General features: G+C 30.7%; 1 protein-coding gene across 2 annotated transcripts; it reads right to left on the bottom strand.

The window, feature by feature from the left end:
- Window positions 1-4,709: 4,709 nt before the first annotated feature.
- On the bottom strand, window positions 4,710-6,991 carry LOC121128272 (uncharacterized). 2 transcript variants are annotated; one of them, XM_040723848.2, is made up of 5 exons: window positions 6,748-6,991; window positions 6,418-6,690; window positions 5,721-6,364; window positions 5,355-5,577; window positions 4,710-5,295 (listed from the first exon to the last, which is right to left on the bottom strand). In XM_040723848.2, the coding sequence occupies exons 2-5, from the start codon at window positions 6,673-6,675 to the stop codon at window positions 5,206-5,208; spliced, it is 1,215 nt and encodes a 404-aa protein (XP_040579782.1). In that variant the 5' UTR covers window positions 6,676-6,690; window positions 6,748-6,991; the 3' UTR covers window positions 4,710-5,205. The 2 variants fall into 2 exon arrangements, with proteins under 2 accessions (XP_040579782.1, XP_071748914.1); XM_071892813.1 differs by lacking the exon at window positions 6,748-6,991 and having other exon boundaries at window positions 6,418-6,741.
- Window positions 6,992-11,840: the final 4,849 nt, after the last annotated feature.

The following is an 11,840-nucleotide window of genomic DNA, read 5'->3' as shown; positions in this document are numbered from 1 at the left end:
TTGAGAAATTACAAACAAAAAGGTATACAAGCTCGACAATAACAATTCTTCAAACCCTAATTAAAAATAATACGTACGTTTTAAAGCATTGGGAAGTAATCACGGAATGTAACTGCTACGTGCCCTTGCAAAAAATCTGTTACTTTCATATGCAGTCCATATTGAGGATTGAATAGGATAAGGAGGCCTTACCAGTTTGAGGTTTAAAGTTGGAATATAATTTACTAATATAATACTATAGAAAATTATATCTAACCAAAATAATTTCATAAATGTATTGAATAATTCCTTAGACAAATCATCATGAAATAAAATAGTTATGTCAATGAAACTCATGAAATTGGCTATGCATTTTATACAATCTTTCTCCTATATAATGAAAGTTGAATAAAAAATAAATTGGAAACATTAAATAAATCTGAATCATACATCAAGTTATATATTTAATGAAATTGTTAATATTGATTGATTTATTTAAAATGATTCAATACGGTTTCTTTTAGTAGAGAAATAGATGTTAAATATATCAAAATTTATTGTATTATACTTTGGAAAGGGGTTTCTGACTACCTATCTATATATCTTCTACACCATCACGATGACTCATTTTATACAATTTGGAGGTTAGTACAGTGATAACTGATAAGTTAATGAATTATGTTTATATATAATATAAATATGTCATATTCACAAATACATGTAGACTTTCATGGATGAGATCCCCATGTCTATCTATAGCTCTAGTACAATCCTTGATGTAATTAGAGATTTTAAGATCTCTTCATGGCATTTTAATAATGAAATGGACTGCATATGAATTTTAATGGTTCTTTGCAATAGAACGTAGCAGTAGCATTCCGTGATTCTTCCCAATGCTTTAAAACCTACGTATTATATATAATTAAGGTTTGAAGAATTGTTATTGTGTAGCTTGTTCACCTTTTTGTTTTTAATTTCTCAAAGCTGAAATACAACGGTAAAAATTCAAAACAAATATATATATCTAAGAAGAAATAGTATTCCCTCTATATCCAAGGCAAAACAGTATAAGGCGAAATACCCAAGGCGAAAGCGTCACAAGGTGAATACGTAGAAGGCAAAAACATATAAGGCAAAAATGTTCAAGGAAAATCGTCCTAGAACCCTCTGCCTGACCCTTCGTCTTATCCTTATTTTTACTCAATATGATCAATCAAGGAATACTAAAAACAACTGGAAGTGCGTCTTAAAATCACGCTCACTTTTTTTCCCACACGATGAGGCTGACACATTCTCCTTTTGTTTTATAAACTATAATAAAGGAAAAAGTGGTTCATTAAAAGTTAATTAATTGTTTTGTTATTACTTAATTAACCATGGTGTACAAGTTTTCTGCTCCTGGATGTAAGCAGGTTATAACGGCATTACTAAGTATCCATAACGCAATGATCATATCAAAAATTCCCGATGAAAGACTCCAAAAACTTAACGAAATGGCTTAGAGCCATGCCAAGAGACACGATTGACTAGACACCAAAAGCGAATTCAAGACTATGCAGTCTGCATTTTAAAGTGACTGATTTTGTCACTGAATCTTTAGATCAATCCCGTAATAAAGGAAAATCACTCCAACGAAGGTAAGCAATTCTCCCCAATACTATGAAATTGCTTCATGCTTGCGAATCTCTGAGACGGCTCGTTTTTTTGCTTAATTTTCTTTAAAATATTTTTATAAGCACTGTCTAATGTTTTTCAAAAGTATGAACAAGAAATTATAGCATAGTTAAGAAGTATTCCTTTCAAATTCTAAATTATGCAATTTAATATTGCAATTTCTTCCCTTTTAATTTTAGTAATCAATAATGCTTATAAATGATATATATTCATAGGCGGTTGAAAGATGATGCCATCACATCAAAGTTTCCGAATGTGCCAAGCTATCTCTCATTATCATCCCCACCTCCAAGACCAACACATGCCTCAACTAGCACCAAAAGAGATCATTTGGAGAATGAAGGACAAGAAGATCTGTAGTATGAAGAAGAGACCGTTCTGTCAGCACAATATCTCTATGACAAACTATAACAAAAATTGCACTTCAAAATTATACATTCAGATATAAAAGGCCTAGATATTGCAGCGTCCTGGAGGTGGAGAAGACATATCCTTCAGGATCTTCTGTAACAACATCTAACTAAATAAGAGCTTAGTATCACACTGCATAAATTCAGACACGAAAATTAACTCATGTCATTGAAGCTATCTACATTTCAGTTTTTTCTGGGTTCCACGGACAGAGAAAGAAACATTTGAAATGTGTGAACAACTTCTTAATTCCTTCAAATCAGCAGTAATGGACCAGGTTCAATCTTCCTAGTTCTCATTCATAATGGAGAAAATGTCTCATTTCTTCTAACATCCTAAAAGTAAAACGGATTTGGAGCAAGGAACTACCAAAAGGAGTCGGACTTTAGACTGAATCTTTATTTCTTTCTTCAGTCTTTATTTTTTTTATTTTTACAACTTCTGAAACCCCAAGTTGCCCTCCAATTGGAATAAAACCAAAAGAAAGTCCATGATGAGCTTAAAATGATCCCCAGGCGTAGAGATAGAGCTCGAGTACAGATCGCTCTGTTAATCTTAGTGGCAATATTGAAAATAGATACATTTGCTCGCCACAATCCTCCTTCTTCACTCCGATTGACTGACAAAACCAACCAGGGAAAAGCCAAGGGCCCTGCGGGACCTCCGAAATGGGAACACAAAAGCAAATTAAAAATCGTGGGAAAAAAATCAAAAAACAATGTCTATCGTATCGAGCAATCGAAATATCTTAATACTGCACTCCAGTCCAACGTTGTGGAGAAGGAAAACATTCTGACTCAGAATGTTAAAGGGCTCTAATAAATGAAGGCAAATCAACAAAAGCTCCAGTAGCAATTGAGTGGAGCAAAATCCAGACTATAAGGAAGTCATTTAAAGTCCTTTGTTGCAACCTTATTTCTACTTCAGCAGGAATGAAAAGTAGAGCAGAAATAAGTCTGCTCTCCAAATTGTCTTCTCAACAAGAAGAACAAATTCGAACATACGAAGAAAAGACACAGAACTATGAATCAGAACGTCGGAAGTTGCATAATCATATGTAAAATTAAAAGGAACTGGCTTTAATCATAAAAACTAGCAGTTTTAAAGTAATAATTATGTATAGGATAACATTCACGATAGAGGGAGACAAATCTTCTCGTTGTGAGGGTACCCTAGACGATTCGAAAGATATTTGAAGAAACTGAACTATTTGTTGACAAGGTATCTTAGAATTTATACGTAACATTTTACATTAATTTTGTTTTGTCTTTTAATGAAGGGATGAACTTATATATTAGAAAGCAAGTTTTCTTGAAATATACAATGTAGAGATTCGCGATTTGCTTGCAACGGAAAAGAACCTCAAATACGAAATTAAAATGTCGGTCTCTAATAAAAGAGAGAAATTGATGTGAACAATGGTAAGGTAAGATGATGGATTAAACGCAACTTCTGAGATTTGTTAAATTATTTATATTATTATACTCATCTTAAATATTTATTTGGGATTTAATTGGAAGGAAGTAGTAAATCGAAAAAGGCAATAATCTTTTGAAGCCTTCTATAAAGAATTTTACTGTCGCCCTTAACAATTGCACCGAAAGAAGATCTCGCTCACATTCAATTTTCATACTAAAAATAACTAGATATAATAGTATAACCATTCAAGCCTGCCAAGGTTGCCTAAATTTTGTGGTTCTTGCTAATTCTGAAAGATTGAAAGACTCTGGGTTGGAGGATGCTAGACTCAAAGAAACTCAAACTATCAATAAGTCCTTGTCTAATTTGAGTAATGTAACTATAGTTTTAGCACAAATAAGTAAATTTTTAGCATTTAAATTAAAACCAAAGATTATCTATAACTGTTATCTTTTTCAGGAATCTCATGTTCCATATAGGAATTCCAAGATAACTCATCTCCTTCTAAATTCTCTTGGAGGAAATTCCAAGATACTTATGCTTGTAAATATTTCATCCAGAGAATAATTTTTCTATGGAACATTGAGTTCCCTACAATTTGTTACGAAGGTCGATCAATTATTGTCAAATAGGCTCAGCAACAAAAAGTATTTGATGAATTCTTCAATATGATAATATCATTTCGTTTTTACTATGGAATTTCATGAAATTGTCATGCATTTCTTCATTTTTCTGTAAATGTACCAGGACGAAATTATGATCTTATTGACTATGAATTAATTGTATTGTAAATATATTCCATTTTTTCTGTATAGTGCTTACTTTTATTCATTAATAACTTTAAAATATAAATTTAATTCTATTCATACCAATTTAATCTTGGTTCAGAAGAACATATTAAAATCGAGAAACAGGTTCGCAATTTTTTTTTTTTTTTTTTTTTTTTAATTATGATTGTTTTTAGTATGACTTAAATAAAATGTGACGCTTAGTCTAAACTATTATTTGATACATAAACGTTGTCCAATAATTTTAATATTTACATAATTCTATCCCATTTTTTAAACGATCAAAAGGTTGCACGTTATTTTAAGGGTTGTTTAAAAGGATAATTATCGTTTCCACAAATCATTTCTTTTTTTTTCAAGAAGCCTAAGTAAAAAAATCATTAAAATGTCAATGTCTAATAAATCTAATAAGCTCCCAATAACAGAGAACACATTACATAAAGAAAAACAATTTATTCTAATTTTTGAATATATATATATATACCTGTGACAGTCATAAAATTCTGAGACTAACATAATTTAACTCAAGATGGAATCGATACTTTACAACAAAGGTCATCATAATCAGACACAATTAAAATCAAAATATAAAATTGAGTAAATATTATTCTAGTATTAACAATAGGTTAATAACAACTATTTAACATATGATTAATATAATAATGATACGAGGAAAATAATGGGAGCAAATTGAGATTTTAAATCATACAAAACTACAAATACATATATACAACATACTTGATACACTTTCTTATGTATAATTACATAAATTAGCGAGTAGTTTGCCTCCTCCGCCAATATGTAATTTCAAAAAATTGTGAATATAGCTTGATTAATAATTATCAACTGTTATTAATATTTAGTACATTCAGAGAATATCTCATGAATAGTGGTACATGAATTAAATGTAAAATCTGGAATTGAAAAGCCCACTTCAACCATCAATCACCGAGGTCGTAACAGTATTTCCTGAATAAAGCGACATCTTCTTTTTCATTTTAGAACGTTGATTTTTAAACCAAACCTTGTGTCAAAAAGTAAAATAACGAATAGTAAAACAAGAGTTACTGTCTTAAATGTTACCGATATCGTTTCCTCGGGTATTTCTAAATGCTGAGCCATCTGAGACCTTTGTTTAGCGGAAATATAGGGTGTCTGTCGGAAAACACGAAGCATGTCAGCAGATTGAGAGTCGCTAAAAATGGTTCTTGCTTTTTTTGTCACAGGGGGTCGGTGATATTTTACAATGGTTGGATTATATCCTGAAGCGACGTTGGTGGCATACGGATGTTTCTTCTTGTTTCCCCTAAGTGGTAATAACAATAAAAAATTACAAGTGCACAATAAAATAAAATGAAAGTTCAAGGATACATTCAATTATGTTTCACTCCATACCCAGCCTTAGCGTTGATATGTGATATTATGAAAATGAAAAAGTAAGACACACACCTGTTGCTTTTCTTGTGCCTTTCTTCATAGAGGGCTTTGATTTGAGTAAGACCAAGCGAGCTACTCGTTGGAGAAGGCGTTAGATCAATGTAATTGGCATTTGTCAAAATCTTTTCACATGATCTATTCATTTGAGATTTATCTGCAAATTGAAAATACAAGTTGTGTTGCTGCTGATTATTCATGAATTGTTTCCTTTGATGTTGTTGCGGCGGCAGGGGCGTTGCAGATTGAGATTGTTGATTGTAAAAAGTGTATTCATGTTCCAGGTATTGGTTTTGAAAATAATTGGAGGTATTTGAGGATTTAATATTGATGGTGGAGGTGAGCTCCAGGCTCTCCTCTGGAGAAGAAGGGGAATACGATGTCCCAGAGGGTTGTGAAGAGGGGAGAATGAGCATTTGCTGCTTAGAGGAGGTAGAGAGTTCCTGAGATTCGCATGAATAGAGATTTTGCATAAAGTAGCGCTGAACAACTTGATTGGACTTGTCCGTAAGACCATCGTGAGAATGATAAAATGGCCTTGTCACAGGTGGAGGAATGACGAGTTTAGTTTGCGGGGTTTGTTGGAACAGAGGGATGAGGGGCTCAGAGGCGACTGTTTCGAAACGGGCTACATCATTCGGGGTGGCTTTGAGATTGATCTGAAAGAAAGAAAGAATAGAGAGTGGAGAGTCAAGGATTGAATGCTCCTTACTTTGGTATAAGAGGATGAGGAAGGAGCCGAGAAAGAAGTCGAAACTGAAGAGGAAGAGTTCTCCACTACAGGAACATATCCACTAAATATTTCTTTGCTCTGCTTTACAGGAATGGGATACTTGGGATGGGACTCGTAGTCATAGCATGGATAAAACTCCGATGCAGGGAATGGAATCAATTCACGCGGCTTCAAATAAATGGCTCGGACTGTAAAGGCTCGATCTACCATCAAGGACAAGTCTTCTTCATTTTCCATGTTGATGTTGTGTATCTAAAAAAAACACGATTTTCAATAATATTTATATATTAATTATAAATCCAGATTAACTATTAAGAATTCCGATCCCCAGGTAAAGAAATGGCTTAAGGTTCAACACAGAATTCATGGATATAAAATCTTGCTTTTAGAAAACCGGATAATCCTTTCAAGCTATTTCTTCCCTCAATTTTTTTCATTTTTCCTCCAAATTAAAACTGGCCAGAGATCACGCTAAGCAAGGAATATGCGGTTGCTTTAGCACGCCCGTATTTCACTATATTAATAATCCAGGGAGTACTTTTCAACTGGATTGTGCATTATAATTTATATTTTACATCGCCTAATATTTAAAAAGTTATACGTCACACTTTTTCAGATCCACCATGAGATTGAGTGTGTAGTAAATTGTACTTATAATTTGTTACTTATTAACAACTTTTTGGCTTTAAAAGTTTAAATTACATTCAACGATAGTCCTCAGAATCTCGATGACTTATAACTGGTATTAAACATTTAATTCCCAATATTTTGCGGCTAAATCAAGAAATTTACTATCAACTTTTAGTTTCTTATATTTTGTATTTCACATTAGGACCAACCTTAGTTTTTTGAGTATGCCAATAGGAAATTTATATAAATATATATATATGGTTGTATCCAGCTTCTCTAATTCTGTCAGTGAATAAGATGTCTCATTTTTATTTTTTAAATCCGTAGACTCATTGGGTATAACTTATAAGGGTGGTTTAATCAACAAGTCTTGAACATTTATCATCTATTGGAATGATGTCAAATTCAATCATCAATGGAATGTATATTTTCCTAGTTTTACATCTAATTATTTAGTTAGATCATAAATGTAATTATATTATTCTTAATCAAAAATATATTTAAAATATTTCTTAGAAACACTTTTCATATATGTTTTTGCAAATATGAATTCAGTTGTTCTTCAAACATTTGATTCTGGACTTCATATTTTGAAAGAAAGAATTTTGCTGTTCATATGGAAAGATAAATTTTTAAGAAAAAACTGAACATTTTTAGAGAATGTATCTTAAAAATTGTTAAGTGTGTTACTTTTTTTGTATTTTGTTGTGACTATCTCAAATAAATGGTCTTCTATTTTAATATAAGTCTTCTCGGGAGCAGTAGACATTAATATGTGTTTATGACAATGGGATATCCATCATGTTTAGGGATCATCTATTCAGAAAATGTTCTTGTAACTTACCTGGGGGATGTCTTTAACGTTCAAGTCTGTTATTTCATCATAAATTGGTTCCAATACACATCCGTCGCTCTAGATCCTGTATGGAATCATTGTATACTTTAAGAACTAAGGATATGATTAATCCAGATGAATAATAATGGAAGAATGAAATGTACAGTGAGCAACAAAGCTACTTATCATCCTTCATCTTCAACTTTTGCACTGAAACTCCTTTTAAAGTATTCTCTATTTCGTCTCATAATATTTATAGAAAACTCTTTCGTTCATTTGAGTCCTAAATTGTCATTGATGTACATAAAAAACAAACAACTCATAAATATGGAACTTAGTCCATTCATAAGGCTTTATTATTTCCGTTATTCTAGACACTTCATCCTTGCTTCCGATTCCATTATTACTTGTGGCTCTCTTTTGTCATTGAAAAAAAGTAGAAGAAGATCCTAGACCATGATTTTTTTCCATCAGCAAAGCCACAAAGCATATTCAACTCTCCTATTATCATATTTAAATATCACTCTTGTAAGGATTTAGGATCTCTACATCAATATTCAATAAATAAATTACAAATTACACTAAATGCGTTCGATGTGACAAAACTGTATACTAGAACGACTATTTCAGTATTAATTTACACTAAATAATAAGTTATGTTCTTCGACAATTGAAAAGAATATTTATATATCTTAAAATTATTTTCTTATTTGTCAATTGTAAATAAGAGTTTAATTCAATTATGTATTTATTTATGTGTTTCATTGATTTAAGTTTATATTTTTATTTTGTCCTAATTATTTAGCCGTATAATATAATTGACAATTGATTAATTTACTACGATTTACAATTATATACTTCAAGATATCTAGATATGTAGTAAAGACGTAAGATTTTTGTTGACTACTCTAATTGTTCAAAGGTTTATTCATAAATTTATTTGCATTGAAATTTATCGATATGGTGTTCAATGCTTCGTTCAAATATGCCGTAGTAGTTACAAGGCATCGAAATCTAAAAAAAATCAGTTTAGTGCTTACTTTTCTTAGTGTGTACGTTTTGTTATTCAATATTTTCATAAATTAAAAATAACAGGTATATTCAAGAGAAAATTATAACTTCATCAAAAAAATCCAAAAGAATATTTTAAAACTAATAGCTGAAGACCTATATTTGCTGGAAATTCTTGACGTTGAATATTCATATTTGATCCAGTGTATATTTTCAAAAATTTCTATAATAATTTCTTATGTCGTCGAAATTTTGTCTTCCCATCTTTTGAGAATGACGAAATTACATATACTGCAAAATTAGACAGCATTAAACCTATTTTTAATAAGGAAATAAACATGGACATCAAATACGCGCATAAATTTACTAATTAAGTAATGCATCCACATCCTATAGAAAAAAACAACAAAGTGAACTTATCACTAAAAATTTTATGAATCAATGATAGAGGCATTTAAATCATTACTGTAAAAATAACGGATAATTACAAAGTTACATCGAAACATTTTCATATAAAATTAAGGGATAAAAGTAGAAAGCCATTTTCTAACGACCAAAGAACACAAATATAGTATCAAATTTAATTCGGATATAGTTATTGAAATGGAAGACAATATCTGGTATGTGCAACAAATTATCTAATAAAACATTTCAAACTGTAATTCACACGGTTAAAGGATCGGCCTATGACTTACATATAAAACACGTTAAGGTTATTTTACTCAGAAAAATAAATAATGACCCCATTGAAAGGAGATTCGGATAGTACTGTCAACTTGGTGGAGATAATTACTTTTTGAGTTCCGGTAATTTTTTAGAGAGTGAAAAAAAAATTGAATTAGATCCTTATTGAAAATGAACATTAGGACCTTAAGTTAATTAAAATAAATTTTCCCATTTAACTCTTCTTTACAAAACGAGGAAGATGATTCATAAATATTTTTGTGAATGATTTCTTATATAGATATCATAGACTTAGATGAAATTACCAGAATATAAAATGTAATTGATTACCTCAGCAGATTTATAGCCTTTAGCATAATGAAATGTTTACAACGAAAATGTTGTCTTGAATTGGTCTGTTCATCAGAAAATGATCTTATTTATGTCGATAAAACTGGGACACATTATATCTTAAATTCAGAGGTGGCTCAAAAGACAACAGATGTCATGTACTTGACTACAATTCATCTTTATGAAATATTACAGAAATTTTTTCATGTAGATACTATAATAAACACATTATTTACATTTAAGATATATCCAATATATATATTATCGCTGTTACTGTAAATACTTTAATTAAAAAAGAAGAATATTTGTCTTGGATAATGACAGGAAAATGTAAAATAATCCCAAATTTAATAAATGTTTACATAAAATATCTTGTACAACATGTACAATTTGTTTGTATTTTATTTATTCTTAGGAAATGAACAGCCAAAGTCATTCGGCTAGAGAAGGAAAGAATTTATAAGATAAAATTAGGTTTGCTAAATGAATTAATAATCTTCGATCGTTAAATTCATAAATTTCGATTGAGTTCCTATTTATAAATAAATAAATATGCCAAATAAAGTTGTAAATAATATAATTTTTTCCTTTAATTTAGTCGAATAAGTTTCATTATAAATCATACATATTCACACATAACATAACATAACAGCGATTAATTATTAGCCATGTTTTCAGATTGATTTCCAGAAATGGTGAGCTGCTTTGTTGATTATAGAAATATTCAGAACTTGATGATTGAATCATATTTAATCATATAATATCGGGTTCTAGAATTGAAACAGTTTTTATAAAATTAGTATATAATATAGTATAAATAATATAATACTAAAAGTAATACAATACCACATACATAGACTTGGATAGATAATCATAATCTGGATGCAGCTCATACAAGATCAAATGGCCTTTGAAAGTTAAATACTATGGCAGTGATGTTAATCCGTCTCTGTTAGTTATTATATTTAATAAGCAATTATAAATTATGAAAATAATTGAAAAACAACCTACGGATGAAAAAAAAAAAGTATTTGATGGCTTAACAATTTTGTAAGTTTGCCTACTGACAAAGAAAAGGACAGTTTATAATTTTAATGGTACGTTTATTTTAACAGTGAGGGACATTAGGTTAAATCAAGGTTAATAGAAATACAGGAATATAGAATTATTTCTATTAACCTTGGGTTAAATGAACAAAACAAAAATGTTTGGAGGAAGAAAAATCCCTACGGCCAAGCATGGTGGTGGAAACATAATGCTTTGGGAGTGTTTCTCTGCAGATTTCTCAGGAGATGGACCATCCTCAGGGAAATCTTTGTTGATAACTTCCTTACCTCAGGGCAGGGAACTGAAAATGGATATTCTAGCATGGCAATAACCCAAAACTTACGGCCATGGCAACAAAGGATTGACTGAAAAAGAAGAATAACATTAAGGTCATGTAGTGGCCTGCCCAGTCTCCGGACCTCAATCTCATCGAAAAATCTTTATAAGTGTGCAAACTTACAAAATCGACAAGAGATCAAATACTTCTTTTTCTAAATTGTAGATTGATATTAATAGTTAGGGTGAATACGACCTATTATATTCAACCATATAATGTTAAGAATGGAGTTTTTCTTACCAGTTATGAGTCAAAATGATTCTCGTTGAAAGTAATATTGTATTTATTTTAAATTTTTGGGCCAAAATTTTATTAACTAGCGATAAATTTAGAATTATTCTCACACAAATAAAATAGTTAATACAAAAAATCTTGCTAAAAAATTGTTACACAACTTCTTGAATATTAGGGCGTGTAAAATATAATCCAAACTCCAGTACTAAAGTACTCCCTTGCATACTCCTCTAGAACGCTCACTGACCTAGTCCTAAAAAGGAGATTGAAGAAAATTGCCCTATGGACTATGGT

The sequence above is a fragment of the Lepeophtheirus salmonis genome, chromosome 13 (assembly GCF_016086655.4).
Source record: "Lepeophtheirus salmonis chromosome 13, UVic_Lsal_1.4, whole genome shotgun sequence".
Lineage (NCBI taxonomy): Eukaryota > Metazoa > Arthropoda > Copepoda > Siphonostomatoida > Caligidae > Lepeophtheirus > Lepeophtheirus salmonis.
The sequence above is the reverse complement of the archived record's forward strand: the minus strand, read 5'-3'. Positions and strand labels throughout refer to the sequence as shown.